The sequence below is a fragment of the Mugil cephalus genome, chromosome 8, assembly GCF_022458985.1.
Source record: "Mugil cephalus isolate CIBA_MC_2020 chromosome 8, CIBA_Mcephalus_1.1, whole genome shotgun sequence".
Lineage (NCBI taxonomy): Eukaryota > Metazoa > Chordata > Actinopteri > Mugiliformes > Mugilidae > Mugil > Mugil cephalus.
The window spans coordinates 14,756,450-14,774,192 of record NC_061777.1 but is presented as its reverse complement, the minus strand read 5'-3'; the positions used below and the strand labels follow the sequence as shown (position 1 = coordinate 14,774,192).

At 43.5% G+C, this 17,743-nt stretch overlaps 1 protein-coding gene across 1 annotated transcript in view; it reads right to left on the bottom strand.

Annotated features, from left to right (window-relative positions):
* Nucleotides 1–14,502, bottom strand: part of pip5k1bb (phosphatidylinositol-4-phosphate 5-kinase, type I, beta b) — a 31,973-nt gene extending 17,471 nt beyond the window's left edge. Inside the window, exons 1-4 of the mRNA XM_047591005.1 lie at nucleotides 14,246–14,502; nucleotides 3,741–3,844; nucleotides 3,563–3,631; nucleotides 2,813–2,943 (exon numbers count right to left, since the gene is read on the bottom strand). Of these exons, the coding sequence (XP_047446961.1) occupies nucleotides 2,813–2,943; nucleotides 3,563–3,631 (200 nt within the window). The 5' untranslated portion in view covers nucleotides 3,741–3,844; nucleotides 14,246–14,502. The remainder of the gene's footprint in view (nucleotides 1–2,812; nucleotides 2,944–3,562; nucleotides 3,632–3,740; nucleotides 3,845–14,245) is intronic.
* Between the last annotated feature and the right edge of the window lie 3,241 nt (nucleotides 14,503–17,743).

The window sequence follows — 17,743 nt, the reverse complement described above, 5'->3', positions numbered from 1 at the left end:
AAAGAGGGGAAAACAGGTACATTGGATAAATTTTCCAACTGTGACTCGAATAAAAATCATTATGTGAGTGAAACATATCAGTGTCATTCACGCAGAAAAAAACACTCTCCAGCCAAGGTCATAGGGAGAATGAAAGCCTAACACCTCATCTCTTAGTCAGGGTATCTATTGACTCTTAAGTATAGCACTGTAATTCGCTCCATCCAGTAAAGATAACTATGGGAACCTAGATTCATCAGCATTGTGCTGTCAAACAGGCCTGTATAGAGTTCTTCGCCTGGAGACTCAAGGTGGCTCTCATTACTAGATCTAAACAAAACCAAACAACACATGAGCCTCGACTGAGAGGGTGAGAAAAGAACTAGGGACGAGGTTAAGAAACACACACACACAATAACCTACATTTTGTTGTCTTGACTGGCCAATGAGACGTTCTTAGACGGACTTAGACAAAGGCTGACCCTGTTTTGTAACTAACCCCGTGTTCCAGGGGGACACCACGGCTCTGGGGTTAGCCCGTCTGATGTGGTTAGCGTGAGTCAGACATTTATCAAATAAACTCGCTGAAATCAGTTTAGTTTAGACGTGGAACTAGGTTAATGAAGGTTTTTGTTTTCCAGGGCACCTCTAAATCTGGTTTCTTGGACGATGTTCTGGGTAACGAGGCTATTGTGTTGTTGTTTCCTGCGGGTACAACATTCAGTAATGGTATACGGGCGACTGCCGAGCCCTGTTGTGTAACACTACACCTGTGATTACTCTACAGTGAAATGTGACTGCTTTGTTTAGTGTGTGAGGCCGACAACAATTATCTGTCATCAGTAACTGACAGTCCATGGCAACGCACGCTTGAAAACATTTAACAGGAAATATATTCCAACCAATCAGGCATATCATTATGATCACCTTGCTAATATTGTGCAGGTGTCCCTTGTGACTCTAAAGCAGTTGTGACTCAACAGAGAACATTGTTAGTGGTGGTCTTTGGGTCCTATGGGTTGAGTGGAGGGGTCTATGTGGATTGGTAAATGTCTAAGTGACATCCACAAGAATACCGGGTCCAAATGTTTCCCAACAGAATATTGCATTGTCACCAGAAGGTCAATGTTATTCACTCCTCCTGCCAGTGGTCATAATGTTGTAGCTGATCAGTGCATGCATTCAACATAATCAAAGAGTCAATGGAAAGATGCCATGCCGGTTGTCAGAGATATGTGCACCCAAGAAACCAAAACTGAACCGAGAGTGTGGGTGGGTGATGTGATGTGCGACATCTCCAGCCATCCAAAACCAGACTGACAGGATAAACAACAGAGGAAAAACCTGCGGAGAATAACAACAACAAGAAGAGGGAGAAGAGCGGCGAGAGGGTGGGAGGCAATAAAAGCATCTGAGAGCTGTCGCCTTCGCTCAGCCGCTCTCTCAGGGTAGTACGTCAGGAAAGAAAGAGCTTGTATTTCGTGTGCTATTACAGAGCAGAAACGTTTAGAGTATAAAGAGACAGACGGTTATGTCAGAAACTAGACGTAAGACATCAATTTTCCCTCCCTGACGATTATGTTTTGTTTGTTGTGTCTTGTGTAAGTTTTCTTTTTTACCTAATCACGCATCTTTATTTTTTTTTATGTTTTTCCTCTTTACCTGTTCCTGGAAAAATAACAGCCCCCGGAGATAAAACATATCTTTCATTTTATTTTGCCAGTATGTTGAACATTAATGTGGGTGATGCAACCAGGTCGCTTCAGATTACTTTGTACTTCAGCGCCTCAACAAGCTACGCCAGGCTTTGAACACTGACTACTGTAGGGCCATTATCAAAACAAGGCTTATGTTAGACTGTTGCTGAGAGGCAGGAGAGTAAAAGGTCAATGTGTCTGCCACGAGCAGGTTTGCATAAACCTTAGTGAGTTTGCATATCCTGGTGGAGCGTCTCAAAGGTAAACCACAAAGAACTTCCTGCCAGGACATTAAAACTCTTCCTGAAGCGTCAAACTACAAGAAAGTCTTGACTCAAGTGAACACTTTCTGCTTGATTGCCACTAGTTAGATTTTTTTTAAAATAAATAAATTGCTGCATGCTTGAATAGAAACAATCAATATAATCAGTCAGTAAATAGAAAAAATGATGAGATCCTCTGAATTAATTGCAAAGCGACATACAGCGTGTCTCAGAGCGTCAGCTGTGTGTCAGTCAACGCATGAGTCGCACTTTCAAAGGATTCCTGGGTCTGCTTTAGATTACATAAATAAGCTGATGATGTAATTTTAAAGATGGCCTGAGACGACAGAGCGTCCACGCACTGACGTACAGTATGGTTTGCACTGTGGCAGTAAGAGGCACACAGTGTAAGCTGATTTCACAGTTCTTGGCAGGATAATCCACCAGAATAGTTTCATCTCTGCAGCTCGAATGGCCAACTTTGCAGTGTTAATAAATGATGATGGTGGCAGTTTGTGGTCGTAGCATCTGCAGATTCCGCCGAATGTAATATTTCTTAATACAGGACCCAGACGTATAATATCTGAGTGTGCAGACAGGCAAAGCTTGGTCTTTAGGCTTTTTCCATTCATTCACTTTACAGAATCAAGTAACAGCCAAAGAGTGGCCTCATACCACCTACATGTAATCTGCTTTTATGAAGCAGCACTCTGATTCACAAGCTCCTGCAAATGAATAACCTTCAGCTTATGCAAAAGTCTGGCTCTTATTCAGATGACTATGCTCCAACTTTCACTCAGGAAACAGCGTAACAGCTGCTATGTGCGTATGTACTGTACGTCTCTGAGAGGCTTGACGCTATATGGAACAGACCTGGGCAGAAAGACACTCTCCACCACGTAGAAGTCTTGCATAAGCACGTCTCTGTCAGGCTTGGAGGTGAGGTTGCCCACTGTGTAGCCAATGCCGAGCTGAATGGCTCCCTTCAAGGCTGATGACGTGGTCTTGATAGGAAAATGGGAGAGACGACACATTAACACAATGGCCTAGTTGCGGCATACTGTCACTGCTGTCAAAATTACATACGCTATTTGAGGCATTTATGCAGGTAGACAGGTTATTTAACAACTTTAAAGTGTGACAAAGACCTATTGTGTGGTGCAGTTACGCAAAATAAAATTTCCACACAACTGCTCCTGCAGTCTGGGACACAAACCTACTTGTGTTCTCTTGTTGCGTGTGAGACGGAAAAAACAAAAAAAAACTAAACAAAAAAATTCAACTGAATGTGAACAGATGTATCTTCTGTGGAAAACTTTATAATGGTCACATCGTTGCAAACGTTGCCATAAGTGGTGACGTCTAGAGTTTTAAAAACAAGTAGAGAAAACAAGTGAGGCCAGCACTTGACTGGGCTCTGGCAGCTGGCCCTGGCAGGGGTCAGGACATTATGTGCCACAGAAGGACATTTTGAGGACTCAAGTGACTCAGGCACCAAGGCCTTTTGGACTCATTGGCTCCAAACAGCTGCTTTCCAAAATAAATGCTGTGGGACCAGGTTCGTGATCACCATGAGAGGGAAATAAAACCAAACACATCGAGACATTGTATGAACAGCTTTACCTTCTTGTATGTTTTCTCTCTGCTTGTGCTCGTGGGAGCCCCCATCCCATTTTCTGTCGTTGTCGACATCTGAAAGAACCAAAAAAGGGAACGGGAACAACAATCTGATTAGATTTTAAAGATCACTGATTTGATATCAAATAAGAGAACATTTCTTTCTAATAGAGGTCAGTCCTACTTTGCTCAGTGAAAAGCTGTGCCTGACGAACAGCAATCAGGACGACAGCTCTTGATTGTCCGGTTGAGCAATCATCAGGAGTTTTGGATCCCTCGGCGGACCCTCTGCAAGAGAACGGGTACACAGTGTGTTAGCATTACATAATAGAAAATAAATAAGAGAGGGTGATAAAACTGTCACAGACTCTTCATCACAGTAAATTAGGCCGGTCCAAAGTTGAGAAGGACCAAGCTAAATACAAGAGGGAACACGTCCACGAGCAAAGTCTCCTTAATTAACTGTGATACACTTGTGCACTTTCCAGTTTGAGGCCACTTTATTGCCACCACTCTCCCATTAATCTCCGCATGATAGGAGAGGCAATTTTGCTACAGTCATCCCATGATTCATGAAAGACGTGTGCGTAATCCAATATCTTCTTATTAGGGCCCTCTCCGCTCATCACTTCAGCACAACTCACATTATGCGTGCATACTTTCACCTTCCTGTGCTTCATCAACTCTGTCTTCTTGATTTTTCTTTCCATGCACAGCGCAGAGAGCTGCAGAGCGGGAAGGAGGTATATCCCTGGGGCTGAAAACGATCCGCGGGCACTGCCCGGCCCTCAGAACAAGCAAGTCCGTACTGAGCTGCAAAACACCACACTGTCTTGCTTCCACACATGAATTTTAACTTTCTGTTTCCTTCTCTTTCTCCCTCGTCTGCTGGGCTCCTTCATTCTCCGGAGAAGACAATGTTGAGTGACATACATTAATGAAACTGTGCCTCTGTGTCTGTCTTCTGAAAGAGCGGGAAATCAAGGAGGAAGAGGAGGAAGGAGAGTGGTGAAGGCTAAACAGAAACACCGGCAAAACTTTGATGAGCCACGGTGAGCCTGCAGTAACTACACCACCTGCATATAAATGCACCTGCCGGTCTCGGAGCGCTGCGTAGCGCACGGAGTCTTTCTGCGTCATCGGGACACGCAGCGCCGTGTCCTCACCTGTTCTCTGACCAACAATCACAACCTTACTGCACGCGTCTCAAGGGAAGGAAAAATTCTCACAAGGCACTTTTATTTTGAAAGTCTCATTACCTCATGCAGATGCGATTTTGCAGTTTTTTATCTTGTTAATTAAAAGAACCAAATAAGCTGCCTTGGTAAAAAAAAGCATTCACGTGGATAAATGTACTCTTCGATGTCCACGTGCACTAAATTTGGATATTAAAATAATGCAGCAGACACAAAGCTGTTATCTCCAGACTGGCTCCTTATCTGTGCACCAGCCTTTCTGTTGCTACAAACACAAAGTCAACACCAGATACGTTCTAGCTGGAGGCAAACCTCCCAGTCGGAGCTATTTGTCTTTCTTTGGGTCTGTGCGTAATTTACATAATTTCTATCGCCTTTAAAATAACATTCAGCTCACACAAACCCATGCCAAAAGATTAGACTTTGACTAAAGCCGAGGTGACACTATTAAACCCTGCTATCAATCTGTGTCAGTGTGGAAGGGAATCTGTGTAATGAGGTGTTGGTCCACCTGAGTTATTACACTGTATGACTGACTATGAGCTCTGAACCTGAGGAATGTTAATAAGCCTGCGGGCCTGTCTGCCTCTCAGCTGAGCCCCGACCCGAGTGTCAGTGTCAAAACAAATGGTGCTGATATCTCTCTGTCACCTCACCCCACTATCGGGCCGGTACTCTAACAGACTGTTTCCAGAACAATCCATGAGAGGCCCGCAGCTGCAATGAACAACAGCAGGTCTCTTGTTCACCTCTCAACAAAAGAGAGGCAGACAGACGGACGGACACACAAAAAAAAGATGGATGGAGTCTTACCACATACGCTCCCATAGCAAAATACCACTCGCAAATGTAAGTCTGACGGGCAAAACAGGAGCGCAGTGGTACGCTGCTACAAATAGGTAAAATAATACCTTGAAAGTCACAATTACATTACCGTGTTCCACAAATACAAAAGTGCACCGCTGTCAGATCAATGCCTCGGTGGATGTTTTGTGGTCAGAAGGAGTAACAACTGGGTAAAATGATCCCAGCGATCGATAAAAGGGAAACTGGATACAGGAGTCTAAATCTGACTAAAACCACTTAGAACTGGGTTGTGTACATGGAGGATGAGTTGCGGGCAGTTTATTTCTGTGCCTGCATGGAAGTCAAGGAAGGTCATAGGATTTATATGTTACGGTAAAACCGATTAAACTCGAGAAAAAACTCCGGACAAACAAATAAACTGTATATAGACCAAAAATAGATAGATAAATAAATAAAGCAAGTTTCTCTGCCAATACTTTTACTGGGACTGCTCCGTTGTCAAAATCCGGACTTGAAGTTTGACAATGACACATGTACTTTATGCACTAAATCCTTCCCACTGGTGAAACATATTGTGAGTTCTGTCATTACAAGGCGGCAACTTTACTTAGTGTCCATTTCTCAACAACTCTATTCCTACTTGTCTTCACGCCCTTGTCAGAAGCCCTCCCACCCTTCAAACAAACACAGTTGAGAGCAGATCAAATACTGGTTCTCAGGCCATATCTCCTCCGTGGTTTCGGTGTCACTGCCAAGAGTGCCAGCCGGCCCCCTGTGGAAGTCAAATAGCTACTCTGTGGCCAAGCGTTCCTGGCAAGCAAAATACGCTGCCAATAGCAGACATGGGCCGTCTGGTATGATAATTATGCAGATCGAATAAATTGGAACTGTCAAAAAGTCTAAGCAGCTGTGGTAACATTCCTTCCATGGTCCCAGTGAGGAAAGCAGTGGTCATAATAATTAAGGCAGGAGTCAGACACATCAGTCAACACATCTCCAACCATGCTACAGACGAGAAAAGTCAAATGATTTAACTCTACCCACTGAGAGGAGAGAAACCTTTCTCAAACCAACGGCATCAGGACTGACAGAAGAGGTCCCATCACCAGGACACAGACGCCACATATTTCTTTTGTTCTGCTTTGTTTCAGTTTGCTTCATTACTGCAGCAGATTGGAGACATAATAGAGAATCAATAGCAGAGCAGCAATGCAGAGCAACGAGGACTGGACTGCCGGCCTTTCATGACCCCCACATCGGCCCACTGAGATGTTAGATAAGCAAAAAGATCTGGATTTGGATGGATACAATCAAGAAGATGCATGGGTAGTCAGCTTAGCTCTGCCTGAAGGGGATCGGCTTCATCAACTTAACTGCTCTCATCCTTGAAGAGGGCTTAGGGAAACTCAGTGGTTCGGGTTTACAGTTGACTTGGTTTCTTTTCCTTTTTTTTTTAAATTAAAACTCTCTTCGGCATAAAAATTACTCAACATTTCTGGATCCTGTTCGGCATTAGCATTTGCACTGATATAATAAAAATGACTCAGAAACAAAACATCCATGTGCGTGTTCTATTATGGACTGAGAAATAAACACTGAATGTGTGGAGTCCACTACCAAAGCAACAAAATACAAAATACACGCAAAGCAATATTAGACAAAATTGTGCTGAGAACGACTCTGACAAGCAGGAGAGGGGGCGGTGACAACAAACAAGCACAACATAAAATGAGCAATTTATACACAGTTTATACACAAAGCCTGGCTGGCATTATTCTGGACTGTTTTGGTTTGCCCTGTTCCATATTTCAGTTTATGCTCTGGGGGCATATTTGTTTTCATCATTTCTTGGAGGGACATACTGTGATTCAGCTTCAGAGAAGTGTCCGCTAACACTGGGCGAGAATGGTCAGTGTACAGTGCATGTGCCCGTGGAGGCCCATATGTCTAAATGGGAGTAAATGTCCCAAGCCATGCAAGCGGTTCATTGGATTAACAAGACAAAGATTAATGGTATTACTATTTGTGGAGGGAAAATGTAAGTGAAGTCAAAGGAAGAGTGGTTTATCCCCTAAATCAAAAGATTTAGTTATGTTTATCAGGCTTATTATCCATGTAATGAGAGCACAATTAGTCCATTTAGTGTAATACTGGATGTACAGCAGACTGTAACGCCAAGGAAAAGCTTAACGTTATACACGGAAAGTGCGTCAGTGGCCAGAACAACTAATGTGGTTTAAAAATGCCTTAAAGTATACACCTATCAGGCATAACATAATGACCATCTGTCCTAATATTGTGTAGGTTTCTCTTGTGCCTCTTCATGTTTTTTTGCTTGTTTTTCTGTGTGTGTGTGTCTGTGTCAGGCTGCATCCTGCTGGGGATGGCTGCTGCCATCAAAGAGTGTCATTGCTATGGGGTGGGGGTGTCTGGTCTGGTGGTGGTCTAGGAGGGTGGTACATGTCACATCTGACATGAATGTCACGTCCAAAAGTTTCTCAGCAGAACACGGTTTTCTCACAAGATGATCGATGTTATTTACTTCACCTGTCAGTGGTTTTATTGTCGTGGCTGATCGGTGTATTTTAACAACGTTAATGCCGCAAGAGGAGGCATGACACACAGCGGCGAAAACATTTTTTATGCATCACACTGAGCAGAGGGTACACCGTGTACTGAGCACAGCACCTTTTTTAAGCTGAAAACATTTGAGTTTTACTGGGAGACATACCACCGACCACACAGCTATCTCTAGACATTTTGTGCGTGCATTAGGATGGTGTTTACCCTTTGGCGTAATCAAATGAAGAGGAAAAAAAAAGGTGGGGGAAAGAGGGGCAACACCTACAGAGTGCTGACCTTTCAAATGTGACGTGAACGGGAAGATCAGCTCGGTGGAGGTGAGTGAACGAAAAAAGACGGTGGAAGACAATAACAGGGACAAACAGTGGCTCAAAAGGTGTTAAATATTTACTTCCCCGCCTTGATTTCGGATAGCAATGTACGACAGGACCTCATGCCAAGTATTTTGCTTGCAGGACAGACCATAAAAAAGTATGTGGCAACAACAGCACAGTGCATAGTCCGATTTAGAACCAATACGTTTGATTCGGTGAGATGCGCTGAGCGACGGAAACCCATGGCACAGCCTGTGCGTTTGTAATTCAGAGAACGTCTCACTCCAGTCCCGCTCTGCATGAGAAGCAGTGAGGAGGAGGTCACCCTCTGTGTCCAGAGTCACATGATTTCAGCTCAGGGAATGGAGGGGGTGAGCGAAACATAGAGATGAGTATATGGAAAGAAAACAGAGACGGTGTTCTCTAAGGAAGCGGAGAGAGGCAGCCCCGTACAGTACGGCACTCTCCGAGACGAGGGCTCATTACAGCAGCCTTATTATGTTCAACCGCTGTGATATCTACGCGAGCCAGCCTCAGCTCCTAGCTTCACCGCCCACAGAAAACATGAACACACAGCACAAAAACAACGTAAGAGAGACCTGCCCATCTCGGGCAAGCCCATCTCACTTTTACCCTGCCTTGGACTGGAGTCCGAAGTTCCTTTTACTCGTCTTCAAGCCAGTAGGGAGACAGGCAGGTTTATTAGCCTTAGACAGAAATCACTTTACTATTCTCAGAAGTGGGCAATCAAGAGGGTAATACGGTTACATCGTCCAGATTTTAGAGGCTGCCACAGGAGAAGAAGAGGAATTTCATTTTGTCAACCCTCCACATTCTTTAACCGTTTTCACCAGCTCGTCTCTCCGCACACACCTCCCAAGCTTTTAATGCTGACCTCTCTCCTTCCCGCTATCTTACTCTAGCACCCCAGGGTCCCTTGAGTGGGCCTCTTCAAACCTCGTCATTATCAGGGCAGGAAAGTGGGAGGGGGACCTGAGGGACTCAGTGAGGCCAAAACAACAACAACAACAACAACAACAACAACAACAACAAACATCACAACCTCCGAATAATCTGAATTCCTGCGAGGCTGCCAACCCGTCTCTCTGCCAGCAGCCTGCGACCAGCCAGTCATTAGGCAGCGCGGAACCATTATGAACCAATCATTGCTGTGAGAATCCTTTGAGTTTTTCTCTTCTTTATTTATTTATTTATTTTTTACCCTCTCAAAAGCTGGTGCCGACGTGCTGCAAAGCCAAGGGGGCGGGTGGGGGCGGGGCGTGGGGGCTCCACTTTGGAGGTCATTAAGATTAAAATGATAATACTGGGGAGTTCTGCATGCATATTCAACTGCAGAAAAGCGCATGAAGGGCACTTTAAGTGAACCTTAAAGCTGGTGCTTGTTGACATTCTTCCGAAGTTTAACACACTACATATACACACACGCACACACACACACACATATATATATATACATACATATACATATACATATACACACACACACACACACACACACACACACACACACACACACACACACATGTGTATGCAGCATTAAAAAGAACTGACGAAGCAATGTGTCAGGTCACATTATTAAGATTGCATAATTGTGGACCGTTGTAATAGTTTGTATCGTCTCTCTTAAAGGGGCAGTCAGTTCGTGTCGCAGCCTATTTGTCCTGAGAATGACTCGAGCTCCATAAACATACAAATCCCACAATTCCCACGGTGAAACCCAGCGTCGTCTTTTCTTTTAATCACATTGTTTGTAATCAGCTGAGTGGGAAAAGTCAAACTGCAAAATACACAAAGTACCAACCCATGTGTCAAATAAACATGTTTACAGCTTGGTACAAAAAAAACAAAAAAAAAAAACATATTTTGGTATCTAATGCAAATGTTTCCTTTCATGACAACTGCACGGTTCAGACTGGATTGGGGATTAAAGTTATCCATAATTAAGGACCTCCTTGATCGTTTGTGGATTAGAAGGGAGCGACAGTAAACTGAATCAGGCCCTGACAAGATGGCGACAGCAGATCCACCGCACTGAGCTTCAAAACTGGTCTTCAGGAATCCTATGGGTGTTATTAGAGAGGGGTTCATCCATCTTTATACGCCGTCCATGTTTGCATTTTGATTGTTTTAACACTAAAACAATGACTTACTACAAATCAGCACGACTTTTAGAAGCACTAAAACCATAAAGCACAACAAAAAAAAGATGTGAACACAGACAAATAAAGATTAAAAGCTTTGTATTACACCTCCTCCTATTGGTGAATAATGACGAATCCAACATTAGAGCCTCAAAAATTAGATCGTAACAGGATTAATATGAATTGTTTTAGTTAGTAGCTCGTTGGATACATCAAAGGAAGTGTGAATGTAAAATTGGAGTCTCCCTTTAATTATTAACAGTAAACAGTTTCCTCGTGAGCCAACCAGAAAACATTTTTATGGCTGTTGTATTGTGATATACAATCAGCAACCCCCATGGAGAGATTTTTTTTTCTTTTTCGTACAGTTGTCTACGTGCTGTGGCCAATAAATGGGGATCGTCTTCACTGCCCACAGATTAGGTATAAAATGTTAATCATAAAGTCCCGACTCAGTGCTGGTGGAAATCTGTAGGATGCGGTATGTGCTGACATGAGTTCAGCCTGGGCAACGGAAGAGGACAATAAAACAGATAACAGAAACGGAGAGCAGCCCACGCTCTGCTTACGTAGCGCTACGCCACTGTTCACTCCCAAACAGAGCTGAGGATCAATAGAGTCAAATGGGTCACACTGACCACGGACTTGTCCGGGATTTATGCCACGCAGTACCTGCTTCTTCAGCAGTGCTCTGAGCTGTGGTGCCGGCCTTAGAAAACGCACGTCTGACTCTTTTCAATTAGAATCTAGTGAAAACACCAAGAACATTGATCGCTATAAGGCTTCACAAACGTACAGTACGTCCCCAATGCTCATTCAGGATAGTCAATATTAGGTTATCCCTGATGAGTTCTTTCACAAACAGGGTGTCTGTTAACACCACTGAAGGAGGGTTACTTTCTAAGCCTATAAAATGTCTCACTCCATACAGGGTCTTTTAACAAAAAGACACTTTAGACTCTCAAATGATACCTGTATCTGCCACAAACATATGTTTAGTCTGAATATACTAAAAAGCAGCTTACTGTGTCTTCTGTATTTGGTTTCTGGTTTGACATTTTATTCTAAAGGGTTACTTTAGCAATTGATTAACCCAAAAAGTACTTAGATTAACCAATACAGAAGAAATCATTAGTAGTCACTCATTAAGGTCTGGCATACTGGGAAGAAAGCAAAGTCTTTGAAAGGACGTCCACGGATCAAGCAACAGTGAACTTAAACAGCTCTGTCCACCACTGGAAAATAACATCATGTGACTTAATGTTGTTACAACTGAGCTGAGATAAGAAACAAGAAAATGTTGACATGGTGATTGAATTACCTGAGATGACAAACTCCTCAAAGAACAAAAATAACAGTGCGTGACGCTTTCAGCTCAATGCAGCTGGGACATAGAGCAGTGGTTTGGGTACAACTGTGGACGGACGAGTGGGAGAGAGGATCCCCTGAGAGGAGAATCAAAGAAAGACTGCGCACCATTAGAATCTGCCAGACTGCTTTATCACAACACAGCGAGGCATTTCTGTCTTTATCAGAACATCTTGAGTGTAACCAGACCCAACATGGACACACACCCCTGTGTGGACAGGAGGCACATCGGTCGAGTCAAACCATTATCAGGAATGTGAGAGACAGAGCCGCTGTTCAGGGCTCTGACTTATGTAACTATCTTAATGAGTCTCATATGCCTGTTATTTTGGTCCTTTCACTACTGGGATCCCATGGTACAGTACGAGCACAGTACACAGAGTGCTCTTTGACCCAAAATCACAAGACTTCACTGAAAACACTTCGGCTCGTAATTGTCGCGCTACCTCTTCTCGGTGAAGGATTGGAAAAGGTGGCCTTCTGCTTTGAATCAGATGATTAACACTGGAATTTAGAGTCTATATCACAGTTTAATTACTAATCCAAAAAAGAATCTGATGCACACCGGTCAACCCCCCAGAAGAGAAAAAAAGCTGAGAGCACCAAGATAAATATGATTTGTCTTGACAAGGTGTTGGCTCTACAGTACTGTGGCACATTTGCAGCTACTCAGATGGAAAATATTACATAATGCACGGATGCTTCTCACTCTGACAAGAAACATGTAAGTGCAAGGGCAGCAAGCAGCAGAGGATAAAAGCTCAGGTGCTGCTCCCAAGAAGAGAACAGGAGATTTGCATGAACTGCTTTCCCTTTCAAACATCCCGTGTGGCCAGCTGAACAGCCTGGACCGACTCCGCTGCCTCCCAGTCAAATGAGGAAGAAACAGGAAATTCAATGCTTACGCCCAACTTTGTTTTTGTTCTGGCTCGAAGCCAGTCTGATTTGCATGATTATTCATTTACTCCAGTCATCGGTTCATCACACCTCCAAAGTAGAAACTGGTGTCTGGATCATTTCAAGGAACTTTACCCCATGCAGCTTTATCAACAACACCACACAGGACCAGGCTGGTACCCTTCAAACCAGCTGGACATCAGTGACAAGATGTTTTCAGGTTAGCTGGTGTAGATTTTTACCATAATAAAAAAAAAAACTAAGAAATCACAATGTGTTATTAGAAACCATAAACCCAGAAGCAATTCTGCGTATTTATCACACAAGTTATCCAAGCTACTCAGATGAAGCACAAATAAAACAACTACCTCTCATAATGGAAGGAGAAAACCACACTTTTCATCATTCAAAAGTCTCCTCATACATAATTTTGTCAATTAAAGTGTTATTTTGTCAAGCGTATGATGTCATGGGAGCACAGCGGTGGACTGTTGAAGTGTGAGGAGCCTGGCTGCCACTTATATCAGCAGAGAAATGTTGCACTTGACTGTAAAGAGCAGAGATAATGTGATCAGCTTGGACAGAAAATCGTCCGTCTGACCTGCTGCACACAGTGTTCAATAGAGAGGAGTAGGAGTAGGCTGCACACGTCCGGTAAAGTTTCTCAGCAGCTTGGCTTACAAAAGGTTAACTGACAGGTGAGGAGAGAAATGAGAAAGGCCCAAACAAGAAAGGATCTTGGTATTATTCTACAATAAACATGAGTTTAAAAAAGTCGGTTGTTCCATTATCATCATTACGTTTTAAACTTTGATTGCCTCATTTCCCATATCACACTATCAGCTTCTCACTAATTACACCTCATTAATTAGGAAAAGCAGAAAAAACATCTAAATGGTGATAAAGCAAACCAAAACACAGGAGTGACTGTCCAGCAGCAACACTCTGGAGCGAACTGGTTGAACTGCGAGCAATAACAGCAACTAGAGATTAAGGAAATGACAATCAAACGAGAAGACACCTTTAACCAAAAAATAATAATAATAATAAACCCCATTCACATTTAATTCATGTTAAAAATATGTTAAGAGGTGCTAAAAAGGCAAATGACGAATAGACAAATGGACTTTTTTCTGTTTAGGTGAGTAATTCAGCCACTGTGTTAAGGTCATTTGAGTTATTTGCAGAGAATAACACCTTTGTCTGAGACTGAAAGCGGAACAGCTGGATGACACCTGCAGTTTTTCACCTGTGGCGACACCTGAGAGGTGACACTTTAAAATGCTGTAAGCGTAGCGCGTGTTGGGTGAAGGTCTGTGCCGTGGATCTTTACGCAGCGTTAAACTAGCGCATTAAACTCACCGTGCTCGTCTTCCGCGCGGAGGTCCTGTAGAAATAAGTGTTTTCCTCCGAGCGGCTGCTGCAGTCCTCAGCGAGAGCGACTTTGATCGAGAAGACGACCCCCAAGCCGATAAATAAATACGGTGAAGAATGATGTACGCAGTGTGTATCTCCACCACAGGCTGACTGCGCACTAAACAAGAGTCACTCCTCGGCTGAGAGCGGCAAGAAGCCCCGTTGTGTCTCTCTGTCCCTGCCCTGCCTCTTTTCTCTGTTCAGTGCGCCACTGGACACGCGCCCTCTGCAGGTTCGTCTCTTACCAATAAAGAGTTATTTAGTTATTTTATAAACCTTAACGCTTCTGCGATAGTAACACCTGTTATCTATCTCTAACTGTTACTGGGAAATACGTTGAACCTTGAAATTCCCTTCTTATTTCCTCGTTGGATTGTATTATTGTGGTTATCCTGTTGCACTGACTTAGATTTTATGGTTCCTATAGGGAAATTATTTTTCACTGCTCGTCTCCACATTACAGCACAGAACAAGAAAGAAAACAAAAAAATACGACAGACAAAACAGTATCAAACATTTGCAGTGGTGATTCTGGTGAGGCCATGCAGGAAAATCTTATAATGCAATCCAGAAATCCCATAATCATTACCCTCACAACAGAAAACAGAGACGCTAGAGATAACCCACACAACATGCAAACTCCACCCAGTAAGGCCCGAGTCAGACTAAAACCCAAACCTTCTCTTTGGGAGGCATCAGTGCTACTGTGTCAATCTGATGACATATTATCATATTAATAGCACCACCAGACAGCAGTGTCCAAGATCTCACTATACTCTATACTCAAGATCCAAACAATAACAACGATAACAAGCACAATGGACGGCTCACGGCGTGAATGGTGCACACCCAGTACAAAGCAATCAACATACAAAGTTACCACAAACAATATACCACAGCCAAACAGCATTTCACAGCCACAGACAGGTGAACAGCTCTGTGAGGTTGTATCATACACACACAATTCCATTATAACTCAAACAATATGTAAACTACATTATCAATTCCATTTAGATTAAAAACTAATTAGATCCACCAAGCACCTTTTTGAGGAGCTCCTGGTTAACAAGTTTTCCGCTTAAACCACTCCTGGTGGAATGACTTAGTTTTGTCTTTTCCCTCTTGAGAAATTATTAAATCCTCCAATCGATGTGGTCCCAAATTTTATCTCCAACTTCTGCTGAAGTCCTAAAACGCATACTAGCCAGGTAGTCAACTCGATTCATCATGCAATGAATGAAACATGAATTACCGCAACTATATTACGTTACTAGCTTAGCTAGCAAGACCTGTGCAATACCCATTCTTGCTTCAAATCAGCCAATGAGAAGAGCTCTGGGGGCCTGAACTTCACTGCCCAAACTGAAGTGTGCGCTGTACCCAGGCATGCACGTGCAGCAGTTCACCAGTCAACACTGCAGGCCAGGACAATCTCAGTTGTGCCCCACAGAGACGGAGTATCAGGCACAACAAACTATTCAAACACAACTTATAAGGAGAAAAACACAAAATTGGGCAGGAGACTGTGACAGCTGATGATGACTGGCCACAGACAATCATCAAGGCAATTAGGTGCGCCTGATGCAGTGCAGAACCATTTTATTTCTTAGTGCTTTTCAGACGTAACTTAACAATACTAAATACATCTGTGAAGGTTCTCAGTCATCCAGGTCATGGTAATCCAAAAAAGCGTTGAATAAGATCAGCTGGACTTGTAGAATTTCTTGAAGACGTTTCGCCACTCATCCGAGTAGCTTCTTCAGTTCTGATGAACTAGTGGGAACTTGAGGTTTAAATAGGAAAAACTCTGTGGGTAGCACCCACCAGAAACTTGCTTGACCAGAAACTGGGGTCACTAATTACCATAATGGCTGATACTTACCTGTCCTTGAATGGGGGGAACTGTGTGCCTAGGCTAACTTACCCTATGAATAGGACTCTAACGAGGCTATTGTCCATGGGAACCTGGAGGCTCAATGTGTGAATGTTGTTGAAACTTCTTGGGGACAGAAGTCAAAACTGAATTATAAATAGTTGGTAAATTAAATCTCAGTCCACCTCCTCTGTTTAGAGAAGGTTTCTCCATTTTGACATAGATGGCTTCCTTAACTCCTCTCTCAAACCATCTGTCCTCTCTGGCCAGGACTTTGACGTTGTTATCCTCAAAGGAGTGTCCTTTGTCCTTCAGGTGGAGGTGGACTGCTGAGTCGTTTCCTGATGAGCTGGCTCTCCTGTGTTGGGCCATGCGCTTGTGTATGGGTTGTTTGGTTTCCCCAATGTACAGGTCTGTACATTCCTCGCTACACTGAACCGCGTACACTACATTGCTCTGTTTCTGTCTAGGTGTTTTGTCCTTGGGGTGGACCAGTTTCTGTCTTAGGGTGTTTCCAGGTTTGAAATGAACTGGGATGCGGTGTTTACCAAAAATTCTCCTTAGTTTCTCTGATACCCCAGCTATGTAGGGGATGGTGATGTTCTTCCTTCTGGGGACAGTCTGTGCACAGACTGTCCCCACCAGACAGGATGGCAAGGACAAGGAGGGAACACACATTAAACAAACCCTCAAGACATGCGGATATCCCAACTGGGCCTTTGTCAAAGGCTCAAAAAGATATCCCAGGAAGGACAGGGAAGAGGAACAAAACAGAAGGAAGAACATCACCATCCCCTACATAGCTGGGGTATCAGAGAAACTAAGGAGAATTTTTGGTAAACACCGCATCCCAGTTCATTTCAAACCTGGAAACACCCTAAGACAGAAACTGGTCCACCCCAAGGACAAAACACCTAGACAGAAACAGAGCAATGTAGTGTATGCGGTTCAGTGTAGCGAGGAATGTACAGACCTGTACATTGGGGAAACCAAACAACCCATACACAAGCACATGGCCCAACACAGGAGAGCCAGCTCATCAGGAAACGACTCAGCAGTCCACCTCCACCTGAAGGACAAAGGACACTCCTTTGAGGATAACAACGTCAAAGTCCTGGCCAGAGAGGACAGATGGTTTGAGAGAGGAGTTAAGGAAGCCACCTATGTCAAAATGGAGAAACCTTCTCTAAACAGAGGAGGTGGACTGAAATTTAATTTACCAACTATTTATAATTCAGTTTTGACTTCTGTCCCCAAGAAGTTTCAACAACATTCACACATTGAGCCTCCAGGTTCCCATGGACAATAGCCTCGTTAGAGCCCTATTCATAGGGTAAGTTAGCCTAGGCACACAGTTCCCCCCATTCAAGGACAGGTAAGTATCAGCCATTATGGTAATTAGTGACCCCAGTTTCTGGTCAAGCAAGTTTCTGGTGGGTGCTACCCACAGAGTTTTTCCTATTTAAACCTCAAGTTCCCACTAGTTCATCAGAACTGAAGAAGCTACTCGGATGAGTGGCGAAACGTCTTCAAGAAATTCTACAAGTCCAGCTGACCTTATTCAACGCTTT